The sequence below is a fragment of the Citrus sinensis genome, chromosome 9 (genome assembly GCF_022201045.2).
Source record: "Citrus sinensis cultivar Valencia sweet orange chromosome 9, DVS_A1.0, whole genome shotgun sequence".
Classification (NCBI taxonomy): domain Eukaryota; kingdom Viridiplantae; phylum Streptophyta; class Magnoliopsida; order Sapindales; family Rutaceae; genus Citrus; species Citrus sinensis.
Window position 1 is genome coordinate 665,382 of NC_068564.1, and position 27,230 is coordinate 692,611.

Consider the following 27,230-nt stretch of genomic DNA (forward strand, 5'->3'; position numbering starts at 1 on the left):
ATCACATTTACATCCCAAATAAACATGTACGTAGTATCATATAAGTCGAAATCATTTGTCAAAAAAAAAAAAAATTAAAATGATATCTTTGAAATTTTAATAATTTTGAATTTTTATATTATCACTTTAAAAAGGGGGTGTTCAATTTGATCGAACAGATGGAGGCTACCAGCAGCGATGACGCGTTTGGAGGGAAACAACTCCCTTTAAATTTTCGAATAGCGACAAAATCCCAAAAACTGAGCACCTAAAGACTCAACCTGCCAAAGAAAAACCCCCGCACCCCAAAGCAATTAATTCAAACTTATTATTTAAAGGGAGAAAAAGAAAAAAAATAAAAAAAAGCAAAACCATTTTTGAAAGGCGTTCAATCCAAAGTTCCTCATCTGTACTGTCAGCCTTACCTAAAGCTTCCAACCACCTAACAACTCATCACCGATTGACGATTGGGTCGAGAGAGAATCAGGTATGTCGCAGAGCAGCGGAGAGAGCGGCGGTGGGCCCGACTTTCATTTACCTGACGAGGTACTGGCGGTGATACCGACGGATCCGTACGACCAGCTGGATCTGGCGCGTAAGATCACGTCCATGGCCATCGCGTCGCGCGTGTCGAAGCTGGAGACGGAGACGGGGACGATGAGGCAGATGCTGTACGAGAAAGATCGCCTGATATGCGAGCTCGAAGAGAGATTGTCGCACGTGCAAAAGGTGTACCAAGAAGCCGACTCGAAGTTGAAAATTTTCATCGATGATAATGTAAGCTTGCTTAATTTTGTAAATTATCTGTTATTTCACTTGAAACGTTAGGGTTTTGTGGCTTTTTTTTTTGTAAATTTGTGGTTTTTAGGAATTATTGACGAAATGTTCGATTGTTTTTTTTTCTTTTTCCTTTTTTATTAAAAGGCTAAGCTTGCGAAGGAACGAGATTCGTTGGCAATGACTGTGAGGAATCTAAGCCGTGATTTAGCAAAGGTTAGACATGAAAATTATTTGACTAAAATTGTAGCTGAATGTTGTACTTTAATTGGTCAAATTGTTGTGTGCATTGTTGCATTTTCGATTCAATTGAATGAAATTTACGCCAACAATTTCAATGCTGCCTAATTATACTGAGTGCTTAAACAGAATGTGTATGTATGCAGTTCTATTATAGTGATTGGTGCGTTTTTTACTTGCAGTTGGAAACATTTAAGAGACAACTGATGCAGTCGCTGAATGATGACAATTCATCTGTAAGAATTTCATACGAACCAATTTCAATTTATTTGTTTGTGTGCTACATGACTTTTGTTTGTACATTTTGTTGTAAACCACTCATTTGTTACCGGTTTTTTGTATCTTTGACTGCAGGCTGAAACTGTGGATATTGGGACCTGTGACCAGCCGGTTCCAAGAGCCTATCCTGACAAGGGTACTATTAATCTTGGCTTGAAATATTTTCTGATTCAATATGACCTTTATTATGAACCAATTATGATTATTGACTCTGTTTTTTTGTTCAAAGAATTTAACTTCGTTTTTCCTCTTGTGTTTGCCTTTTCATGATCATTCAATCAATTCCCATACCTATGCTAGATGGTGGGAACAATGGCTATACTGCACATCGTAGCTTCAATGGTTCAACAGATATGGGAAACACAGTTGACGAAGGTAATTGAAATAGTCTTTTCTGCGCATTTTACTGCATGGCTTATGCATATTATATGTTATGATTGGTTCTATGATGATATAAGATTAAATTCATGCTAGAAACGTACTCTATCGGTTGGTATGGAATGCTATCTAGAATTGTATGCTAGACTTAATTTAAATGTTCATTACTTCAATAGAAAGTAGAGAAACCTAGCAAAATAGGTATGTTAACATTTAAGTATGGTTAGAATCTGGATGCATTTGCCAAGTCAAATTTTCAAAGGCTTATAGGAATTGTTGCTTCCATTGCTACTGTTCTGATAGAAACAAAGAATAAATATTTACTTACATTACTTTCGGTAAACTAAAATTTAAAATTTCGTACAATTCAAGATAAGCTTTGCCAAAATCTTCTCACTAAAAGCTTAAAAATTGATTGAAAGTTTAGATGCAGTCTTCGGGAAAATGATTAGTTTAAACTTATAAATCAACAAGATGAGCTAGCTACTACGTATAGGGGCAACTATCAAGAATGAATATCATCTTGGAGGCAATAACAAAGCTGATACTTTCTATTTTCTTAGGACTTTGCTGTTTGATAATTCAATGCATATGGATGCATATTGAAGCATTCTGCAAGTTTCACGGCTAAGCCCTTTCAAGTCTTGTTGACTCAGTATCCTCAAACTTATCCTGTGTAGGCTGTTCTCAAGTTAATATATAGTGTTTACAAGGGTCTGCTTATTTATTCAGCATTTGAAGCTTATTTAACAAAAATAGAAAAAAGGGTTTACTTATGCTGATTGTTTGATCAACAGTTTCAAGAAATACTGCACAAAGATTTTCTCTAACTCCATATATCACACCACGGCTGACTCCAACTGGAACTCCGAAAGTTATTTCCACAAGTGTATCCCCTAGAGGTTATTCTGTTGCTGGATCTCCCAAAAGAACCTCTGGTACAATGTCTCCAACAAAAACTCAGAATGATGGACGGATTTCACTGTCTTCATGGTATCCTTCAAGCCAGCAGTCATCAGCAGCAAACTCTCCTCCTCGTGGGCGTTCACTTCCAGGTTTATAATGTTTAATTCTCATTTATCCACTGCTAGTGAGTCTTGTCTTGGTATTTGTTCAACAAGCTTCCTATTGCACCTAGATTATTCAAGTATATATTTTGGTTGCTTGGTTAGATTTAATTGATTGTATCCTATTCTAGCACTTGCGCTTTTTATCACATTTGCTAAACCAATTTTCATTTCCGTCCTGATAATTTTTCTATTTTCTGTGAATAACAATAGGGCGCACTCCTCGAATTGATGGAAAGGAGTTCTTCCGCCAAGCCAGGTGAGTTCCACTATTCCAATTCTAATGTGTATGTGGCGACTGATGTGCCACAGGAACTTTCAGGATCTTTACTGACTGATTAGGATATATTTGTAATTCAGGAGTCGCCTATCATATGAACAATTCAGTGCATTTCTGGCTAGCATCAAGGAGTTAAATGCTCAGAAGCAAACCCGAGAGGTAATGAGTTACTGATTGTACTTTTTCATTATTTTTCATATTGATGCAAAATGATATATTGCAGTTTGATTTGACGACTGACTTCTATCTATCACCATTCAGGAAACCTTGAGGAAAGCAGAAGAGATTTTTGGGACAGACAACAAAGATCTTTATTTGTATTTCCAAGGATTACTCAACCGTAATGTACACTAGACCTCAGAATCTCTGCTTGAGATGGATTACCATAATTGGTATGTCATCCATAATTGGCATATTTGGTGTCTGATTCTGTACTTGCATGTGTCTTCATGCACTCTTAGATTGTCTCGCAATATTTGTTAAACTTATTGAGATTATGAAGTTGATGAAATACATTGATATACGGATATTAATTTCAATCATATAAATGAGGGGGTGTTCAGTACCGTTCTACTCGGGTCATTCTCGTTTTTGTTTTATAAATTCAAGTGAAATAAGTGTTTGGTAGTCTTTCTCGTAAAATGTGATTGTAAAACACAAAATCTGACTTAACTTTTGCAGTTGTAAATTACAAAACAACTTATACATGTCTTACTTGCTTTATGAAACAGATTGTAAAGTAAATTATAATAATAAACACGGCTAATAAATAATAATAGGTAGTCTCCATCTTTACTCTTAACACCTCATCTATCTACCTTATCTCTTAATTCTCATCTCCCTCCCCTTTTTGGGACATATTTCTGGGTTCTTATACATTTTATTCAGTTTTATTTTGATAAAATCACCAAAGATCTGCAGAGATTTACACTGATCTTTGCAGATCTGGGTATTTGGTTCTTCATTGTAAGCATGCAATCTTTTCTTTAGAAACGCGATATTTAATAACTTTTATATTGATATGTTAAAAATGTTGAAAGGAGAATTTGATTTTTTTTTAATAAAATGGAGAATTAGATTTAATATTTTTAAATTTTTTTTTCCTCCTTTTAAATCATTTTCGAATCAAGTATATAAGGTAGGAAGATCTGCTGAACAGCGAGCACATTAGCAAAAAACAATTATTTAGAAAAAATCAAAATTATAATAATTATTATTGTAAGTTGGTATATTGAAAAACAAACTAGCTTTTATATAAATTTTAAACACAAAATTAATTTGCATGTAGTAAAACTGTTAATAGATTCATTATTTTTTCATTTTTAACTTTATATACTGAACGCGTATTATTATTTTCGTTTTCAAAATATAGGATACACAAAATAATAATAAACACATACCTAAATTAAGAATATAACAACTTCAAAACACAATTTCCATTCTCATTTTGTTTTAAGAAAATAGAAATTTAAAAGCAATACCGAACGTGCCCTTAAATATCCATTTCAAGGATATTAATTTTGTTCCTTGTAAAATAATAAATGCTTAGGTGAGATGTATTGAGATATCCTGGTATTAGTAATACATCCTGCTATATCCTTGAGATAATGATAGAATGGCCAAGGTGATGATTTTTTTTACTTCAACACGTTTTCTATGTCTAATGATTTTGTTGGACGATTCAACTGACTATTAAAAATTTTCTCCTTTTCCTTATTATCTGAATGCTAGGTCAAATTGATGGGTTTTGTTCTGTCAGCTGCGACCAAACTGTTCCCAGCTGCATCGTGCAAATGGTTCGTGGTTGATTCTCTTTGCCCTCTGATTTGTCGAAATGCGTTCCGCATGCATTTTTCGGCCTTATGTTCCAGCAAACTAGGTTTTAGGATTTGTTAATTCCAGTGATTATTGCTGGTAAGCCCTGTAAATAGTTGCTTTGTCATCAACATTTGATGCCAGCTTCTTAAAAGAAGATTACTTATTGCACCTTGCAAGATTTTGTTTTCTTAAAACAAGATTGTAAAGAGGAAATTTTTCTACAATTCAGCCGATGCTCTCTCTTCCCCCCTCCCTCTCTCTCGCTTTCTGTGTGTGTGTGTGTGTGTGTTTGATGCTCTTTATGTTTTGCTTTGGGGTCTCATCTGTTGTGAATTGCAAACGCTATTGTCAAATCAAAGGGTGATATTAATGTCCATCTAAAATGATGTTTTGTCTTTCATTTTATGGCTATGAGCCTTGGATGCATCAGATGCTGCCTGCAAGTTGCCTAAATATTTTGTGATTTATGAGACACTAAATTTTAGATACGCTTATCTATATGAAGAATGGTTGTCGGAAAACACTGTAGTTTTCTACCCCTTCTTTTTCGTCGCCTTTGTGAAATTGTTTGATTATTTGTTTATCCTGGAAAACATTACCGGCAACTTGAATATTTTAGAATAATTTTGTTTCCCTGTATTTACTTTTGCCTTTTCTTGATAAAAAGTGATGACCCTTAGTGATAAAAGGTTTTTACTATGTATTGAAATTTTGAAATTGTTTGTTTAAGTGATTAACACTGATAAAGTAGAAGATATTTTTGTTCAGGTGATTTATACTGGATAACCCGCTACATATTGCATCTTTGAAAGGTAAGCAAAGCAATTTCTCTTTCACTAAAAATGGGGGGGCATGAAAACCAGTTTGCAAGAAATTGAAGTGAAAGCTGTAGAGGTAAAGCTAAACATATCAATCTTTGAACAAGAATCTCAGGGTTTTTTTGGTTCAGATAGGGGAAAAAAAAGTAAAAAAGAAAAAAAAAGTTTACGAAATAGAACAAGAATACTTGCTAGGATGCCAAACAATTGGAAAATGATAAAAGAAAAGAAGAAAGGAAAGGTTCCGTAGTGATCTTTTGCTTAAAAATCAGATTAGATTCATTTTTGGGCAACATGCGCCTCATGGCTTTGTTGGATCATGCAGTATATGAATATCATCCACTTGACAAGCTTGAAGATAAAAAGATCATAAGGAATTATGTCAGGTCATTGAGCATGGTAACCAACAAATAAGAACGTTGAATTATCGCTTAACACAAAAGGTTAAGAGATTTTTTATGCACATCAAGCTTGCCTAATGACGGGAAAATTTAAACATACAGGGACTCACCCTTTTTGTTTCAAGTTAAGTTACCGATTGTGGTAAAAACTTGAATGAATGGGTAGATGTTCAATAATCTGTTAGAGAGTTATATTTACAAAACAATGCTGTTTGGTATAATTTTTCACTTTTTATTAAAAACTTTAGTTTTTCGTTTAATTCTCAAGTTTTTGTTATTGACACGTCAAGATTTACTGTAGGGTATTTAATAAATTGAATTATAAGTTGAGGGATGAAAATGAAAACTTGAGAGGTTGGTAATGAAAATTTTCGAAAACTAGAGGTTATTGAGTTGAAAGTAGGAGTGTGAGCATTGTACCGCACTAGTACCTCTTTTAAAGATTTCACAAGCAGAAGAATTTGTCTTCCCAACTAAGCTGAAAAAGTGTGTAACTTAGTTGTGAAGCAATAGATTTTAATTCCCTAAGAGCTGGCTTTTGAATGTGGAAACCATCAGTATTCGTACTAATCTATTTAGCTCTCATCAACCAGTTTAAGCCTTCCAAGTAATTTGTTTAAAGCTTTCAAGTAATTTGTTTAACTAAACATGACTATCAAGTTAAATTTTTTGTCTAAATCTTATGAAATCTAAATTTATTTGGATCTTGTCTGACATGCTCGAAGGCTCTCACTTAATAGCTTAAGCTTCTAGGATTTAGCTACAAAATAAACAAGTTGCTTGAGAATTTTCATCAAAAGTGGGAGAAAATAGAGGCACAGGATTGCTGCTAGTAAGTTGGTTGATAGGAAAGGAAGAGGGATTATGATCATTGATCAGAGGCACCAGATACTGTGTATAAAATCTTCCATTTTCTCTATCTATTTTCCACCTTTTTCAGGGGAATTTCCAGCAAAGTTAAAATTTCACTCACAAGCCTCCTTAAGAATTATACATAACTTTTTCTTTTTTCTTCTCTCCAAGCTGCCCTTTCATTTGTCCGTAATTGTAGTGATTACAAGAGGAAAATGAAAACATTAAAGCCAAGGTTCCTTTTTAAGATAACAAAAGATGGAACAAAATGTGTATATATACCTTTTCTCCTAAGAAATCTTGAACCAGATACCCATTCAAACTGAGAAAACATATCTTTTCAAAAAGTTTTCGACAGCAATAAAACATGTGAGAGCTTTTCCTATTCTTAAACATTTTCAAACTTAAAAAAGTATTAACATTTTCAAGCTTTAACAAAAAGGGATCAGCTTCATATAATATTAGATCAAAGTACTTCCAGATTAAAGGTTTGTGTCTTTTTTATTAGCTAATAGATTGAGTTTCGCTTTTCTTTTTTTTTTTAACATAAATTTCATTCCACTGCAAATAAATAACTTTACAATTTACAATCAATTTGTTATAATAAATGGCTGGATAAACTGTTCAAAAATACTTTCACCAAACATCACGCAATATATATAGCATTCTTCACCGCTATAATCGGTTTCACTAATCAATATAGTGACAAATTTATTCTAGCAATTTGATCCAAAACTTGTAGTTTTCTACATTTAAATCGTTGAGGCTAAAGACTAATGAGAAAACATCGTTTACCATAACGAAGCAACATGAAATAAAATTAAAAAAAAAAAAACCAAAGTCCTTCTAGAGAATCATTTAAATTGATGGTCAATGTTGATGTCTTCATGACACTTCCAGTGAATAGAACACTAGAGGAGCCCTTACATCTCAAGCACATAATCTACAAGTCCTGTGAAAAATCTGCTTCCAATACGGAATCACTTGTCTAATCAAAAAAGGGGGATTTGTTCCAGGCAATAAATTCATTCCAAATTACTGTAGCTGCGCTGCTGCTATTCTCTGTAGTGGGTATTGGCTGAAAAAGTAATTTTGGTGGGGAAGTTGATCAAGAAATTGAAATTTGGGGGATATATGATGTACTAGAATTTTGATGCAAATCTAAACAAACGCATGTGTTAGATTCTTTGGCTATGAGTAGGTTGGATCTTCAGTACTACAGCTTTTTAACGGTATAGAATAGTTAATCACATGAGGCCCTCTATATATTTTACCTTTAGCTTTTCCTTTTTGAAGCTGCATAAGTTCTTGTTCAAAAATATGTCCCTTTGGAAATGAGGAAAGTCTAAGAGCCTGTTTGGTATGGTTTATTTAAGAGCTATAAGTGTTTATTTAATCGTATAAGCACTTTTTAAAATTTTTTATGGTGTTTGGTTATTTTTTTAGTAGAGTTTTTTTAGCTTAAATAAGCTAATTTACCTCTACTAGGAAAAGCCCAAAATTTGAGCTTTTGGGAGTAGAGGTTACAAAGCTTTTCTAAATATATATAATATAAAAAATATCACATAGTTTAATGGTTCAAAAATACTTTTTTTATTGACAACCAAACACCTAATGACTTTTTGTCCAAAAATTCTATTGGTATAAGCTCTACTGCTATAAGCTCTACTGTTATAAGTTCTATTTAATAAGCTGTACCAAACGGAGCCTAAATAAAGACCAAAACTCAAATGCATAAACCGCAAGTCCTGGTCACTACCTTATTAGTGCGCAATTTTACTAGCAATAAAGACCAAAACATAGGGGGGAAATGAAAAAAGAAACCATGCTATAATAGAAACTAATCAACTACTATTTCCATTATTTTTATATTCAAATTCATGAAGTTTGATTTGCCTTGCATGCTAACCTAACCTTGTGATGAACAAAATACAAGGCTATGATTGGCGGTTATTGGATAGCAATGTATAAGATACATGTAATTAAATTGTAATTGTAGACTATTAATAAATGTACATAAGACATAAAATCTTTTATAAAACTCAGCAAAACTCATATAGACATACGAAATAAGTTGAAAAAAATTTAACATGAGATAAAATATTTATAAACAGTAATGATAGAGATATGTACAAATTCTTTTACCATTGAAGTTATAGTCTAACTTATCATCGCAATAATTAAGTGATCATAATTCTAAATCAGGAATTTATTGAATCTCAAAATTCATCAGTGCGGTTGAATAATTATCTTATTATAATATACAGTTTTCTACTACTATTTTTGAGGAATAAGAGCTGATCTTATATATTCTCTGACTACGTGTAGTTTCATCAAAGTTTACCTACAAGAAAAAAAGGGAAAAGAAAATTTCATTAATTAGACCATAAAACCACTTAATTTTACTTAGTGCTCTAATTTGCCAGCTCAATACTACGAAAACCATCACATCTTGCTTTTGGTTATACAATTAGCAAAAAAAGCTCTCCGCAAGCTGTGACACTGACACTTCTCTATATACCAAATTTATACACACTCTTAATTTTAGTTAATTACAAAAAACAACAAACTTTTTTAAGTGTAACAAACTCAATTAAAATATAATTACGCGTTTACAGCTTAATACATCTCGGTGATAAGATAACACAACTCACTGAACAGTCAAGTAATTGGTTTCGCTAATTATGTCTTAAAATTTAACAAGTAAAAATGTGGGCAGTTAATTAGCATGCATGGGCAGTACGGGCAGGACAAGTTGCAACAAAAACAAAAGCCACCGCCACTACTATCACTTTCATGCATATATATATATATAAATATAAATATTCATCGCCATTAAGTTTCAGTGTCACATACAAACCAATAAGAACAAATTTTTTATAGGCTAGCCCTGCTGCCTTCAGTTTCTATCTTTATTTTCAATGGCTTCAATTCCCCAGTTTTACTCTGATGATTCATTTTCAAGTGCGGAGCTTTCCCAGTTTCCGTATCCGATATCGGCAGCCATGGCAGCTGCCGGAGAGAGTACTAATTATGGCGAGTGCCCTGGCAATTCAGTTTCTAGCTGTGGTGGTTCGGTTTCAAGTGGTAATAATGGTCCAATATGGGGTACTGAAGAGAACTTTCCAATAGTCTCTTTTGAAAATATTCTGGCACCGGAATCCGACGTCGTTTCCTCTTCTCCGTTGATTCCTTTTACGGCTGAACAACTCGGAATATACGACTCAATGGTGCCTACATTGGCTGAATATAACGGCATGGCCATGTGTGGGACTAATGAGATTCAAAACTATGGTGCCAGATTCCAGCTTCCCTCCGCTGCCTGTGAGTTTGGAGATGACTGCTGTGCTTTTATGCATGATTTGAAGCCTATGCATCCAGCTACCGGAGAAAATTGGGTAACTAATTTGTTTGTTTTTTATTTTTACGTTTTTTTTAAATTGATAAAAAAGATTTTTGCATGGGAATTAATTAGTTAAAGCTATGTGAATAATCTTTTACTAATTATATATTATATGTATGTATGCAGGGAATCCAAAATAATCAAATGGCATCAATGGAAGACGCTAATGTTATAAAAGTTGGTCGGTATTCAGTTGAAGAAAGGAAAGATCGAATTCTCAGATACTTGAAGAAGAAAAATCAAAGGAACTTTAACAAGACCATCAAGGTTTTTATTTTTATTTTTTCGCACAAACAATTATTATTATTTTTTTCTACTTAATAATTCATTGTGATCTATTATTTATTATACAGTACGCATGTCGCAAAACCCTAGCAGACCGCCGGGTACGTGTCCGTGGGAGATTCGCGAGGAATAATGAGCTGTGCGAAGAAGATCAGACGGTGATGAAGAACGATGATAATTCTCACAAAGGCAAGAATCCATACTGTGTTGACGATGATGTTCAGGTAACAACTCTCCTCAAATAAGTTGCTTTAGATTAGATTAAAAGGATTTAAAAATAATTACTAGGAAATTGATTGTTGTTCTTTCTCAAGATTAAATAGACCAAAAAGGGTATGAGTTTATGTTCATGTTCTAATGATGATAATTTACTTGTGTGTTTCAGATGAAACAAGATGAGGAGTGGCTGCAAGAAGCTATGGCAAGTCTTATGTACTTACCATATATTGCTGGGTATAATTGATTAATTAATTTATTAATTATATGTGTAGAGTTTCGAGTGTATGTATGAAGAAGACATGCACTGGCTAACAAGTAGTTAATATTGTTGCGCCGTCCTTATCATTAGCCATTGCTTTCAAATTCGGGGTTATCGTTCTCGGTTGTGACTTAATTGTAAGCTTTAGTTGCTATATATATAGAAGTTCCAATAGAAAGATTTCTTGTACTTACGTTTTGGTTTTTCTTATCTTTCTGAAAGAGATAGGCAGTTTTTACTTACTATAGTTGGTTCAACCGATAAGCTTTTACAATATGTATCGAATTAATACAGGTCCAAAACCGGCTCAAAAGGTAAGAGATTCAGTTTTTCCGTTGATACATGTTAAGGTTTTAAAGAAAACGAAAAAGAAAATTCTTAGATGATGACATTTAAAAATTTATTTACTTTTTTATGAGTGATCAAATCAGAAGCACCTAAAGGTTCTTAATCAATGATTAAATTCAGTGTTGTCACCATTGACGATTCCATTGAAGTCATTAATCTTAACAAATCTAAGGTATCTTTGGAACTAATCATCATTAGTTTGAAATGATGGCACAAATATTATTCCTTAAAAATAATCCACTAATTAAGTTGATGTTTCTCACCCTCTTGTGAAAAAAAAAAAACAATTTAAAATTCATGTGGCTATAAATATGTTGCAAAAACAAGTGGGGTCCTTTTCCGGTCTGCTCTAAATAATTTTGGTGAAGAAAGTAAATAATTTCTTAGATAATATTGAAAGTTACATTAACTATAGAATTGCACTAAACAAGCCAAGTAAAAAGTTTGTCTAACTAATTCGTTCAGATCACGATTCTCTATTGATTTTAACTTTTATTTCAAGAGTAAATTTTTAATATGGGATATGTTGTGTTATTAAAAATAAGGGATCAATTAAAAGACAAGAAAAATACACACTTTATTCACTATATTATAAAACAAAATACACTATATTGAAGTAAGTGTTTTTTTTTATCTTATAGTAAAAATAAGGGATTCATTACTAGGTAATCAATCTTTATTTCAATTAGAAAATACATATATCTTATTGATAATTAATAAAGAAAAATATCTTGGTAATTAATTAATAAAAAAAAAAACTCAAAGATCTAGTTGAATAGTTTTTCGGCTGGCCACCTGATCAAGAGTGTGAATCTTAAAGGAAGTAGGCGGTTGAAAAAATTAATTTAAACTTCGCCCCATTATACTTGTGGCACAAAATGATAAAAGAAAATAAAATACAGTACATTTTACATGCCGTATACAAAATCTTAGAAAATTTATGATGCAAACAATTAGTATAATTGCTTTCTTTGAGAAATGCTTAATCTCTCCTTTAAACTGAGAGACCGAAGCCAAGATGAAAAAAAAAAAAAAAAAGTAATTAAATTGTTTTTAAAGATTCGAAATGTTTGTTATCGTCTTTGGATCAAACTTCAGTCTCCATGAAAGTTGCTTCGAGATGAAACAATGTGAAGATTGATGGAAACGAGAATATTTTGACCAGTCTCATATAATTTTTCTTTCAAGCTTTTCATGGTTGTAGTGGCTTAAAGGAACCTAGCTACATTTCCAATCACTTTATTATAAATATGTTATGCTAAATCTTTCTCTATTTATGATCGTAAGGTAAAGGCTTTGAAATCTTCTATCAATTCTTCTATAGGTTCTCATTAGGTTGCCCACATGTTCCTTTGAAAAATTGTACGTCAATAATCTAAGTAGCCGCAATTTATCTCATCGTTTGTGCAAATAAGCATATCTTGTTTGCCATTAATTATCAAAGATACATGGGACACAAAGTATATAACCCTTGGTGCTACTTTAGTCTTTATCATCCCTACAAGTGGGGCTAACATCTTCTAATTAATAGTTTTGTTTCCCACATTTTTATTTCATTACTTAAGTTGTTCTTATTAATTCGATAATAAAAAGATTATTCTTTTTCTCCTTCTTTCCCCTCTTTTCTCAACCTCGATAGAATGATAAAAATAATTTTTCTTTCTCCCGACATTTGCATAAATTGCCCAAACATGCATTCTTAAAATATAAGTCCCCTAATTGTGAAGCTTCTAACTAAGAAGATTTGTCCAAAATTTCCACTGAAGAGGAGGCAAAACACTTTGCTGAATTCTTTAAACATTAATTTGAGTAAAACATACTGTTATAAATTATTAGAAGATTCGTGCCACCACCATAAACAGAGGCCTTAATTGATCTTTTTAGATTCGTTAGTTATATGGTTACCTATAATTATTAAATACAATGAGCTTAAGTTAAGAGTGGATGAAAAGGTTCTCTTTTGTCTAAATTTTCGAATGTGATGCCTTTTGTCAGGGCTAACCTTAAAAATTTTTTGTAAGGCATCTTGGTTTTAAAAAAGCTTTCTATTAGTTATGCTGGCTACCAGAGTATCAAATAGAAACTTTTTAGCATATATATATATAAAACTTTTGTTATTATTAATAGAAACATTAAGAATAACAACTATCAATTTCATCACCTTTATCTAATTTGTTCACAGACAGATTATCAAAATTTCCCACAAAAATCAGCATACACTACTTATCCCTTACTATTTTCATAATATCTAATAACCCTCCTAACACCATAGTTTTTCAGTATTACCTTTATTTTTTAAAAAATTTTTAATTCATATTGATTATAAATTAAATAAATCGTATAAATTACAATTAAAACAAAGAGATTTAAATTCTAAAAATAAAAAATATTGATTTGAGTGTGTATAAAAATTAATAATATGATTATTTATTTTTTTATTTTTAAATATTTTTATCTTATAATACCTATTATTTATATTCTAAAGATAAAATATTAAAAAAATGACTCATTTGTCCCTCTTTTCTCTTAATTTATTTTTGTGTTAGCAGATTGTTAGATATTACAAAAGCAATAGCAATAAGTTATATATATTAATTTCAGTAGTGAGAAACTAGGAGATATACCTTCATTCAACCAATAGTCAAGAGAAGATCATCTGATAATTTATCCTTTCACCTTGCATATTGCTAATAAATTCATACAATTGAATTTGAATTATATTTACTAATTCGAACTAAATCAACTACTTCTACTTTTTATCTGATAACAAGCATTGTATTTTGTTAAATATCTATTTGGTACAACTTATCTAATAACTATAAGTGATTATTTAATCCCATAAACTATTTTTAATTTTCTTTGTTACTGTTTAATCAGTTTTTGAGTAGAGCTTTTGAAGATTAAATAAGTTATTTTCCATCACCTAGTAAAAGATCAAATTTTGGGTTTTTGAAAATAGAGGTTGATTTTTTTTTAAATGTTAAAATGCCTAAAATATTCTTTACTTATTTCATAACCTTATTTCATTCCTTTCATAACTTGACTTTAAATAACTTACTTATTAAAGTAATTTTCGAATTTTCTAATAAAAGCTCTAATTGACAATCAAACAATTAATTTTTTTTTTTTAGTGAAAGTTGTATTTGTAAAAGCTCTACTAAAAAAAAATCTACTTAAATAAGCTCTATTTGAAAAATTATACTAAATGGAACCTAAGTATAAGATCAAATCATTAAGGAATTCAAATCCCATAAACAATAGAACATAATTATTAGCGAAGAACTAAATATTTCTGAAACGAGAAAAAAAAAATCCGACTTAAAAGTTATGAGTAGTGTATTTAGAGATTGAACTTTGCGCTAACTCAAAATGTTTATATGTTTCATTTCACTTCCTCGCTTTTCAATTAATTACATTATGGCTTCATACGTAGAATTAATATTGGACTTGATTTCAGAAAATTTTCAGTCGACATCTACAACAGGCATATAGTAATTGCATATGCTGGTGCTTAATTCCTTTGACAGGATGCATGCAGTGGTCAACTTTATTAGAATATTTGCAATTAATCCATGGACCACAAAGGAAGGGGGGGGGGGGGAAAGTTAGAAAGTGCAATTGCAAATTTTTTTCGAATTTGCTTTCTAAGAATGAGAGAGAAGCCTCGAGAAAGGGGAGATCACTCAAAACCCTAATATCAATGAGTTGACAAAATTTGAGCAATCTAAAACAAGCATCCAAAGTCAAACAAAGACAAGAAGCATATCAACTAATAATTATTTTCATTTGGGTTCCTTTTTTGTGCAAATAATTGTCAAGATACAGATGGTTTTACACTGGTACATAAGCTGATAGGTCAACATGAACAATGCCAAAGCAATAGGTAATAGTGCCTCATTTGCCTACTTTTTATAAATTGTTTCCATTTTTCCCCTAATAAAGAATTTAAGATGAGGAGAAAATGAATAAATAAATATAAATAAAGCATGCAAATGGGTGCCACGAGCAAGCGTTCTTACAGTCGTAAGAAAGCACTAAATGATAGCGACTTGAAACCAATTACCTCATTCTCATTATCATCCCTTACTTCAAATGGAACTTGGCTACTTATTTTTTCATATGCGGTTTGAATTATCATGGGGTTCTATGTCTTTTGCTTGTAGTGTTTATTCGGGACATGAAAATACTTGAAAAGGAATATGAAAATTAATATGTTAATATGAACAAAAAACTATTTACACATTGTGTTATAATGTGAAAATGTATCTGTTTAACACACTCCATGTGGTTCGTTTATTTTATTTTATTTTTTCCGTAAATGCTTCTCATTAAAAGATAAAGTATGGTGCTTACTTAGCATTACAATTACAAGGTGTTATGTGTAGTTAGTTCTGTTTCAAGTTGAGCTTTGTTGTTCCCGTTCACAATTTGAAAGTGCATGTTTTGAGTTAAGGATATATTTGAAACTACGCTATATTGCCTAGCAATAATAACATTAAAGAATTAATTATTTAACAATGTTGTTCAATATCAAATTTACATATTTTAAAATGTGCGAACAGATAGACGGGAGAATTATTAGCCGATATTTAGACATATCTTTTCAATTTCGAGAAGTTGATGGTAATAATGTCATAGCATTTAAAATGAACATGTTGAACATTGGGTTCAAATTTTCCACTTGGAACTGTTTGAATCTTGCATTTTGTATTTGGCAACAATGCTGAAGTCCTTTTCAATACAATTTACAATGATCGCATAGACATAGCGAAAGAGACTTTATAAAAATGCATAACAATTTGAAACTCCGGTGCCCTTTGAGATGAAGTTAGGGCTAACAAGTTTTGAAAAGTCTTTAGTGGGGTTCAAGCCATGTACAACAGTTCAGGAAATCAATCATTTTCGCCTATTATTGCTGGGTGACCATTTTTTCTTATTCTTCAGAAACAAATTGAAACTAAGATCAATCAAAGAACCAACCGGAAAGATTTGTCGGTGATAAGGGGCTTATCTTCCCAAATTCTATGTCCCACAGAACTTGGAAATGGGATAGGGAAAATAAATTAATTGCCACGAATTTAGAGCTATAAGGCCCCATGCAAGTACTAAAGAAACTATGTGTAGGTTGACTTAACTGAATACTCAATACTTGAAACTAGAATTAATTTGAGGATAAGATTAATTCATTTCATTTGGCCAGAGTTATAACTGATTACACAATGGAAAATGAGAAATTTCCGTATTGAACTGTGAAGCTTCTTTCGGTGGGGCTAGATGCTGGATTAATGGCACCATATATGCCGTAATTCTTTCTGCCATTGTAGTCAAATGGGTTACAAGATATGATACCATTTCCATGTCGCAATAATAACAATTGAACCCCAAAAAAAGTCTAGCACTAATCAGTAGTGGAAGATCTTACCCGCAAAAATATAAATATATAGAAATAAAAGAAACTTCTAAATTGTACGGATGAGAAATATTTCCTTTTTTTCATTCTTTTTTTTATAACTAAACTAGTATTTTCTTGTAATTTCTTAAGCCAGATTTTAGGTATGTTATAGCTAAAAGTTCATTTTCAGTGCATACACATTTTCTATAAAAATGATTGGCTGCTATTTGTATGCAAATTGTTCAACTAATTAAAGAAAACTGAACACATACTTTATAACACATGATAGTGTAATGCAACATATTTTTCAAAATTTCAAAAGTGAAGATTTCTATTCAATGGGTCAGCAGAAGCACGAGTCCCCAATAATATATGTAAAGTTTTTTTTTGAAAGTACATGTAAAAAATAGGAAAATGATGTTCTCACACATTCGCGCACAAACGTTTGCACAAAACGGTGCGTTTTGTTTTAAAACGCTCTTCAAACGTGCACAAGAACACACACGCTCACGCTCATGCTCTTCCCAGCTCGTCACACTCACGTTTGCCTCCTTTCATTGCAACAAAAAACCTTGTTCCTTTCACTGCAACAAAAACCTAGCAGCTTCCTCATTCTCTAGACACTATTCTCTCTCGCTCTAAGCTCTGTACTGCCTCATTCTCGCTGGATCTGTTTTGCCACACTCTCTCGGCTCCGATCTCCCCCAATCTCTCGATCTCAGTTTCATCACTCTCTCTACCCCATTTGGGCCACTTGGATTTTGAATGGTTATTGTTGAGGGTATCGTGATTTTGAGTTGTATTGATATTAGCTTTGGATTTTGAACGAATTGATTTATATAAATGCATCAAGATTTGTAAAGAAAAAGAATTTAAATAAATTATCGTTGTTACTTTCAGATCTGGTTGTATATACGTAGTTGACAGATAAAAAAATTCCAAGGGCTCCCTCTTTGCATAAAGTTGTTGAGCCTGCAAATTTTGTACAGAAGCCATGATTATCTTATCCTCGCACGGCTCATTGCCTTGCTTCGGGTGATATCCTGGTGTCATGCCTTGGAGATAAGGATGGAAATGCTGAGGGAAATGGATTTCTTCTCCTTGACTCAGAATTCAATGTGAAAGGAAGGTAAAACAATAGATTTGTGTAAACTTGGGCTACTATCTTGCTTTTTTCATGCTATTCACTATTTTAAATAATGTAAACTTGAGCTTAAAAAACAGATTCATGCAAGTGATGTTGCAAATTATTTGAACAATGTGAGGCGGTGATATTGTTTGTCATTAGTTCAGCGAAGGGAGAATGAAAAGCTGCTGCGTTTTTGTTGCAATGAAAGGAGCTTTTTAGAATGAAAACCGAGCTGTTGCAGTGAAGGGAGAATGAAATGTAACGTGCGCGTGTCTTGTGAAATTATGAGTCGTCTTTTAAAGGTTGCACAAAACGCACCGTTTTGTGCAAACCTTTGTGCTCGTTTTTGTGAGCATATCGCTACTGGTAAAAAATATATATCTGTAAATTTGATAGAGCTAAAAACATCATTGTCTACACTTGTTTGCCATTTTTTCCGGCCCTAGTTTGAATTCCCAAGACGGTTGCTTTCATTTTCAAAAAAGTCGATTTCCTGCAACAGTTTTGCGAGCTTTGCAGCATTGTCTTCCTGAATTCGAGATGGAACCTTTTCTTGATAACCAGGAGCATTAATTATCTTCTCCAATTTCTCCCGTTGCCTGTTCGGATAGAGATAACATTATGATTCAAATATTGAAATCAAAACACCATTAATAACCCCCAGATGCCAAAAGGCAAAAAAAAAATAAAAATGGTGGAGCCAGCGTTTACTTTTGTGTTTCAGTCAACTTAGTTCTGATCTTTTCGCGCTCTGCTTCTATGTCAACTTCAACCTTAAGGTAAACTTTAAGATTTTCATTCACGTTCTGGAACGCACAATCTGTTGGAGCTTCATCAGTTCCACTCAATAGAACCTGTTGAATGTTTAAGCAACAACAATTTTCAAAGGCGGTAAACCAAAGCTCAGTGCCTGGTGTGAATGGATTGTGAGGAGAAGGGAAACAGTTGAAGAATTGATTAATTATATGAAGAAAGTTGGTTTAAATGTAGAATCATAGTAAAACCACTGCAACAAAATAGTAACTATGCTTAATGAATTGACAAAGCTGAAAAAGAAATTGTTTTGAAGAATGTAAATATTATGCACTTGACATGTATAAAGAATGACCCTATAAGTTTCAAAGATTACATAATAATACCAAAAGGCATTGGATTCACAAACTAAGGCACATTAAAATGATAGATAAGGTTATGATAAATGTATGAACTTGATACGTTCGTCCAATTCTTTTTTATCCATTTTTGACCAATGATGATTTCATAGATTTGAGATATGAGTTGGTAATCCCATGCATTAAATCATCAGCAACTGATTCCGTATCTCCACAATGATAAATCCACAAATGCAGATTAACTCTCAAAGATGCCAACACTAATCCGCTGCAATGCAATGCAATGCATGATGATAATTTGCATTAAAAAAGACAAGGCAGGCAACAAAAGGATGCATACCTTTAAAGATGATGAAGTGGAAAGTGTTACAATTTCCAATTCATGACTTCTGATAATTTCTGAGACTCCTTTAGTTTGGCAAAAAGCAATAGCTGGAAGCCTGAAGACAAAACAATTAGTGTAGCAATGCTATTAACACTATTTCCACTTAAACAGTGTAGAGAGAATCAAATTGACATTTAACAAGGTAATTTGAAGCAAGGACAGATCCATCCGATTAGAAAAGGAAGAGGCTAATTTCTTACCCAAATCTTACCCTTAAAGTAAAAGAAACACAAGCTATGAGCTAAAAGATATAAAGAAAGAAAAAACATAATTAAACAAGTACCATGCCAGCTTACAGGAATGACAAGTTGTTTGGATGATAAGTTATTTGAATACTCTTTCTGGGTATAAGTTAAGAAAATGGTCCATCACATTTCTCCCAAGTTTTCAGATTATGAGGACAAAGAGAAGTAGTATTTTTCCCATGATTTGGCATGGTAGAAAAAATGGAAGAGGGTGGATCAGGGCAAATTTGTAAAGTATTACATTGTTCAAAAATTAGTTTCCCCACCGAATTTGGGAGGAATTGGCCCATATCCCGTTCTCCCACCTTTCTCTCCAACAAAAAGGGCCTAGAAGCATAATGACCCCAACATTTCAAAGATGAAGACCCTTCTTAGTTAAGAGCTAGGCCAATACCAATTTTCCAAGGAAAAATAACCTCAATGCGAAAAAAATTGTAGTTTAATCGGGAATCTTGGAAAAAGAGTTAATTGCATACTAATAGATGAATGCAAAAAGGAAACACTATCCTAAGCTGCATGCTTGTAACATGATAATCTCTCCAATATCTTTTTACCTTTCATTCTTTTGCTTCCCAAGTACCTCTGCCCTCAGTGACCTAATACATCTCACAGTGGACTCAACAAGATCCATTTCAAATTCAGCCCTTTCATCGGTCCAACCCTGCAAAGAGTCGAATAAAAAAGAAGCTAGGCCAAGACAGAAATTAAAAAATTAAATCAAGTAATGTCTGAAAACACACTTTCGTCATCATCAAGAACTGTCGAGCTGACCTTATTTAAAGACTAAATGACTATCCATAGTTATAAAGAATGCCAAGTTGCCAACAACTGAAGATTGCTAGGTAAGAAACCTACAATTAATCCCATCTCGAATAATCTTTTCCAGTTACTAAAACTAGAACTTACCTCTACAGCTGATGGGTATTCGCATAACATTATTGATTCTTTTGTAGTACAGCCCTTTGGTTGCGGAAGGCGCTGCCACAGTTCTTCAGTAACAAATGGCATAAATGGATGAAGCAACCGCAAGCCAGTTTCCAAGCACACCCAAAGAACATGTTGTGCAGCGCTCCTCTCAGAGGCAAATGCAGGATTATCACCAGCAAAATATGGTTTAATTGCTTCAATAAAAACATCACAAAACTGATATTGCCACCACGAATACACCGTGCTGGCTGCATCTGAAAATTCATATGAATTTAGCGATGATGCAGTTCTAGATATGGCCTTGTTCAACACTGAGAGAATCCATTTGCAGCTAAACGGCAAGTTATGTGGATGTAACTTCAATGGAGGGACAAAACCCTCCCCAAGTTTGCTCATGGAAAATCGAACAGCATTCCACAATTTGTTACACCATTGTCGATAACCGACCACTCTTTGGATATCTAAATTTATTTTATCAGACTGAAAACAGAAGTTGAAGAAAAATATTAACTTAGATCCATGGATTCAAGTGACTCAAAGAGTTTGGAGACTAAAATCATTAAGGAATTCAGCAGGTAGAAACATGAACCTGAGCTGTGTATGAAACAAGTGCAAATCGAAGAGCATCTGTACCACATTCAGGTATACCATTAGGAAAGTCTGCCTTCTGTCCTTTCTTTGCAACTTCGAGCTCTTTAGGATCCAGATTACCCTCCTCCAACCTCTTGTGAAGACCTTCAAGGGATATCCCATTTATAACTTCAAGGGGGTCAATAACATTCCCCAAGGACTTCGACATCTTACGCCCATGTGCATCACGGATCATTGGATGTAAATAAACCTGCATCGTATAAAATGACCTAATGTATCTGCTTCATGTATTTTACCAGAAACATGACATTTTCCCCTCATGTACAAGAGTTAACAAAGAAAACCCTATATAGAGTGTCAGAACACCAGGAAGGCATAACTTATTTCTTCCCTGTCAAAGCCACGTGGAACATTTGCTGCATATCTAAGTAGCTATGCTTCTAACAAAAGGCTCATTCGAGGTTAATCATATTTGAAATAGAAAAGTCGCATTTAATCAAGAATTAGCATTCACATACCTTCGTGAAAGGTACTTCACCTCCAAGTTTGATTCCTAACATCACCATCCGAGCGACCCAGAAAAAGAGAATGTCATGCCCAGTTTCAAGGACAGAAGTTGGATAAAATGCCTTCAAATCATCTGTATCATCTGGCCAACCCAAAACTGATAATGGAAAGAGACCAGAAGAAAACCACGTGTCAAGCACATCAGGATCTTGACACATTTCAAATTTCTTCCCAGAAAATTTTTTATTGGCCACAGCTAGTGCCTCCTTCTCATCTCTTGCAACTATCCAGTGGTCATTGTATGATCCAAGTTCCTTCAATTCATCATCTTCTAAAGTAACATACCACGCAGGAATTTGGTGACCCCACCAGAGCTGACGTGAGACACACCAGTCGCGAATGGCCTCAAGCCATCTGCCACATTCAAATATCAGAACATGAGACTGGGATGTAACCATATCAACACAAAATGTAACCAGGTAACATAGCAAAGTTCATGTAATAAAATTAATAAACATACAATTAAATTACCCTGTTATTGGAAGAAGCTAAATGTTGTTAAACATTAGAAAATTGAAGTTTAATATCTCAGTTCAAAGTTTTCCTCCCCTCTTTAATTGGTAATTTCGAAGAATATTTTTGAAAGTCAAGACACTATATGAATGAAAAACACTTCCAGGGAGAATATGCAAAAGGCCTTAATTCTTCCAATAGCCTGTTTTTGTCATTATTTATGCCAAAAATTCGGATAACAAGAAGAAACCTTCTCCACTCAGCAGTATATTGTCTCGGGATGAGCTCAAGCTTCTTTTTATCATCATCCATAACTGCATAAAGAGCCTCCATTGCCATGCTATTGCAGTTAACATACCACTGGGGCTTTATCATTGGCTCCACAACATCATTGCTTCTTGAACAAAGGCCAAGGCGCATCTCATTGTCTTTGGCACCTCTATACAGTCCCTATATGTCAGAAAGAAGAAAACTTAATAAATATTGGTATCATGAGATAAAAGTGAACGTACTAACAATAGATGATGCAGCAATAATACCTTTTTCTTTAATGCTTCATTCACAGCCTCACGAGCCTTAAAACGTGGCATGCCCTCAAACTCCAGACCTCCATTACTATTTATTTTCCCATCATCAGTAAAAATGTTTATAAATTCAAGATTATGTCGCTTGCCAACATCAAAATCATTTGGATCATGGGCTGGAGTTATCTGCAAAAGCATTTAGGGTTGGACTGTAAAAGGTTGGCATGCCTACAGAGCACTGTAAACATCAGCATACATCCAGTAGTCTTAGTTAAAGAAGATAATTCTTACCTTAACAGCTCCAGTCCCAAACTTCGGGTCAACCAGAATTGCATCACAAATTATAGGAATTTTTCTTCCATTAAATGGATGAATGGCAAATTTTCCATGCAGATGACTGTACCTTGCATCTTCAGGATGTATAGCAATGGCAGTGTCACCAAGCATTGTTTCCACCCTAGTAGTGGCAACAACAATCTCACCAAGTCCTCCCTCCAGAGGATATGCAAATGATGTTAAAACACCAAATTCCACTTGTTTTTCATAACCAGGAACGTTTCTCATCTCCCTCTTTGGGATGTCAACGTAATCCACCTATAAAAACAAAGAAACTTTCAAATTAAGCACGAGAATCCAGAAACTAGAATTGCACCAAGTAAAAGAAGTGGCTCACTTCAATATCAGATATAGCTGTCCGTAAGACACAATCCCAGTTTACTAGCCGAAGATCCCTGCAAAAGAAAGAGTACAAGTATAAAAATCGAAGCAATCCTCATCAGACTGTATAAACAACCAGATAGAATAAAGATTTTGTACAATGAAAGCTACAAAAAAAAAAAAGCTACAAAGAGCAAGCTTTACAGGGCCCTGTCAGTTTAACACAAAAGCCTTTTCTCCAGGAACTTAAAATAGCATAATTATCATCAAGAACTCATCACAATTAAATGAGAGAAGAACAATTCAATAATTGTGTTTATAGGAAACAATGAAACCTTCATTGAGAAACAGAGGGGAAAGGATTACAAAAGTGAACTGGAGGTACACAAGTTAAAATCTTCTTCACTGAATAAACCAAAACCTATTTGAAACTTTGTATAAAATACACACCTAAATATGAAACAGAAAAAGAAATGAAAAGCACAGACCAACAAGATCAACCCAAGCAAGTAAATATAAAGTCTTTTCAACAGCATAAATGACTGGAAATTATAGAAATGCAAAAATAGTTTTCTAACAAACTAACCTATATATGAGACCCTCCTTGTATAGCCGAACAAATGCCTCTGTCACGGCCTTTGACCTTTTTTCATCCATCGTAAAGCACTGGAAAAACAAAGAATAAGAAATAATAATATATCTACAAAATCTCTAAAGAACTAACTAAATGAGAAGACTGAAAACATAGTAGAGCGAAAATGCTTATATTTTCACCTCACGGGACCAGTCAAGAGAAGCACCTAACCGACGTTGCTGTCTTAATATGGTACCCCCATACTCATCCTTCCACTTCCAAACCTTTTCACCACAACATCAACAAGACCACCAATGGTTACGTACGTATAGGAATTTCAGTAATGAACAATCGATAATCCATAAGCTTAAAATAGGAACAAGCATATGAAAACTGAAATTCACCTCAGATACAAATTGCTCACGGCCAATGTCATGCCTAGTTAATTTCCTTTCACGCATTAGCTTCTTCTCTACAACCACCTACCAAATGGGAACCAAATACTCCAGTCAGCCAGCTACATGAAAGATGTTAGGAGACTAGAATAACAATAACAAGGAATACAATATTGACAAAAGTATCATAATGAAAGAGAAAATTTTTGGGTCGTAGTAAAATTTTGGTCAGGTAATGAATACACAAGGATTACTTACAGACAATAGATCAAATTTTAAGGCCTATGAATGCATGGAGCTTTGTTATCTGCCCATAGTCACTGCATTAGCTACATTCCAAGGAAATACACTAGAGAGAAATTCTAAACTCAGTTGGCTACAAGACAATATTACTGAATCTACCCAAAACAGTATAATAATATCAACAACTTTCCTCTTTCCCGAAGCATATAGCTGGGATCGAACACCCAGAGCAGTGACATTGAAGCATTTTTTAGGTGGATTTTTATGGCAAGACCGTGCAAAAGCAATGAAATCATGAATACTCAATATACTTCAAAGAAAGTAAGAACCCCCAAAAAAAAAATGTATTCTATGGATGAAAATTTTCTATGTTTACATGCTCGAACAGGTTATAGATATGCGGCCAATGTATAAAGGACCTGATTATATCAGATAGTATAGTGTTAAGCTTGCAATATATAATAATAGGACACGATAAGCAGAATAGATGAACCAGACCATGAGTGTGACACCATGTGCAAGAGTGCTAAATAACATATCAAGTTCATGATGAACAGAAAAACAACTTCTATAATTACTGTTTATCCTATCTCTAAGAGTTATTTGACATGTATTACTAGAGCCCCTGAGAGCATAGGTAAACCGGTAAAGTTAACATCATTGTGATAGACATCCTGATAAAGAGAATTGCATTTAATTTTAGCATGCATCCTGAGGTTGGCTAATCAAATTTAAGAAAAACTACCTGTGTTGCAATCCCAGCATGGTCCATGCCAGGTACCCACAAGGCATTATATCCAGACATTCTCCTCCAACGTATAATTGTATCCTGCAAAATATCAGAGGTCATCGACAAATACATTATAAAAGTCAAACTATCAGCAAAACAAGGGACTAAACATGTTATTACAAAACCTGTATGGCTGTTGTGAGGGCATGTCCTATATGTAGGGCACCAGTCACATTTGGTGGGGGTAGAACCTGCACGACAGCATCCAAACATTAAAAAAAGAAGTTAAAAAATAATAACTATAAACCTCATGCATACCTAACAACAAAAAATGTTTCTAGTACACCCAACATCAAAATGGCGATATTCACATCATATGAAATTCTAACCCATGGCACTTTTAAATATAATGAAGCATAAATTTGATAACTAAAGCTGATCTGGAAAATCTAGGTTTTATATCTGGTGCATGCATAATACAAAAATGCAATGCATTCATTTGCCTTCAACAAAATATACAACCATTTTCACTCAATAGCATCAATACCAGTTAGTTGTACAGCCAAAAAAAAAAAAATGCCTGATATGAAAGGTACAAAATTACAGTACTGGCTGATAGTAGTCCTTGTATAATTTTTTCCATTACAACCATGACCGTTTAGCTATTCACTATTCTTCAATTGTCACGAGTAGTAAGCTCATCAACGCATGACAAGCAAAACAACCTATTTAATCAAGAAAAAGGAACTAATCACTTACAATCACAAAGGATGGCTTCGAGCTCTTGTTATCTGCAATGAAATATCCAGAGTTCTCCCACCACGAATACCACCTAGGCAAAAATAGAAAATAGGTCAAACAAAAAAATTTCAAATTCAACTACTTCCATTGATTCTATTGATCAAATTCAATCCAAAATGACACCCACGACTTCTCAACAGAGCTTGGATTATACTCCTTGGCCATTTGCTTAGACATCCTCTTTTTCTCACCCAAGGGCGTCTCTGGATCAACAAACTCCTCGGCATTATCTTCGCCGTCATCTCTCTTCACATTCTTCTTTACACTTTTCTTCAAACTGTTCCCTCCCTGCTCTTGCTTCTGTTGCGCCTTCAAAATTTTTTTAAAAATATAATAAAGTAAATCAATACCACTCCAGTCAATCAACAACCAGCAGAACCAACTAAGACAACACAAAATCCAAAAGTAAATTATGAAAGACGAAAAATGAAAATCACCTTAAGTTTCGCTTGCTCTGCTTTCTCTAACGCCTTCAGTTTCTTCAGTTCCTTCTCCTTAGCCTACACATCATCACACACACAAACACATATAGATACACATAACATATATAACATATATATAAAGCTACGTATTCGTATACGTAGAAATATGGATGAGTCGAAATTACCTTTTCCTCCTTTTTCTTCTTTCGCTCGAGGTCTTCAGCGGTTTCAATCTTCTTCTCAGGCTCTGTCTACAAATTCGACGAATAATTAAATACATTAAAAAATAAAAATGAGCAGGTAAATAGAAATAAGGTCAATGTGATTCCATGATGAACTGAATGGGGTGATGCAGCGTGTATACCATGATTGATGATAACGATGACGATGATGCGTAGGGAGAACGCGAAGAGATTGCTGCCAAAGAGACGATGGCGTCGGAGACTGATGCAGCAGCTGAATGTAAAAGAGGCGACAAGAGTAAGATTCGTGTGCGAGTGCGAAACGACGACAGCATAAAAAGACCGCCCTCGTTTCGTTTGTGCACAGTCTAAAAACCCTACTCGAATCCGATACGTTTTTTCCCCCTTTTGAATTAAATTTAATATATTTTTTAAGGGTTAAGATTTTCGTACCCTAAATATTACTTTGAACCCTCTGTAGGGATGGCAATGGGGAGG

At 33.7% G+C, this 27,230-nt stretch overlaps 3 protein-coding genes across 3 annotated transcripts; 2 read left to right on the forward strand and 1 right to left on the reverse strand.

Moving 5' to 3' along the window:
* The first annotated feature begins 159 nt into the window (after positions 1–159).
* LOC102620073 (uncharacterized protein At4g15545) lies at positions 160–5,042 on the forward strand. The gene is made up of 10 exons (XM_006475260.4): positions 160–756; positions 904–972; positions 1,179–1,232; positions 1,351–1,411; positions 1,576–1,650; positions 2,451–2,708; positions 2,934–2,979; positions 3,081–3,159; positions 3,262–3,392; positions 4,732–5,042. The coding sequence occupies exons 1-9, from the start codon at positions 469–471 to the stop codon at positions 3,352–3,354; spliced, it is 1,023 nt and encodes a 340-aa protein (XP_006475323.1). The 5' UTR covers positions 160–468; the 3' UTR covers positions 3,355–3,392; positions 4,732–5,042.
* Positions 5,043–9,244: 4,202 nt separating this feature from the next.
* LOC102608234 (hypothetical protein) lies at positions 9,245–11,244 on the forward strand. The gene is made up of 4 exons (XM_006475475.3): positions 9,245–10,287; positions 10,419–10,559; positions 10,646–10,801; positions 10,963–11,244. Exons 1-4 carry the CDS (start codon positions 9,811–9,813, stop codon positions 11,038–11,040), a joined length of 852 nt encoding a protein of 283 aa, XP_006475538.1. The 5' UTR covers positions 9,245–9,810; the 3' UTR covers positions 11,041–11,244.
* Positions 11,245–18,176: 6,932 nt separating this feature from the next.
* LOC102619798 (valine--tRNA ligase, mitochondrial 1) lies at positions 18,177–27,149 on the reverse strand. Its single transcript, XM_006475259.4, has 21 exons — positions 26,915–27,149; positions 26,736–26,801; positions 26,566–26,628; positions 26,256–26,437; positions 26,087–26,159; positions 25,513–25,578; positions 25,343–25,426; positions 24,364–24,441; positions 24,160–24,243; positions 23,972–24,051; positions 23,402–23,459; positions 23,020–23,322; positions 22,744–22,914; positions 22,455–22,654; positions 21,703–22,105; positions 21,183–21,434; positions 20,573–21,073; positions 20,221–20,327; positions 19,377–19,476; positions 18,636–18,778; positions 18,177–18,523 (listed from the first exon to the last, which is right to left on the reverse strand). Exons 1-21 carry the CDS (start codon positions 27,065–27,067, stop codon positions 18,367–18,369), a joined length of 3,324 nt encoding a protein of 1,107 aa, XP_006475322.1. The 5' UTR covers positions 27,068–27,149; the 3' UTR covers positions 18,177–18,366.
* Between the last annotated feature and the right edge of the window lie 81 nt (positions 27,150–27,230).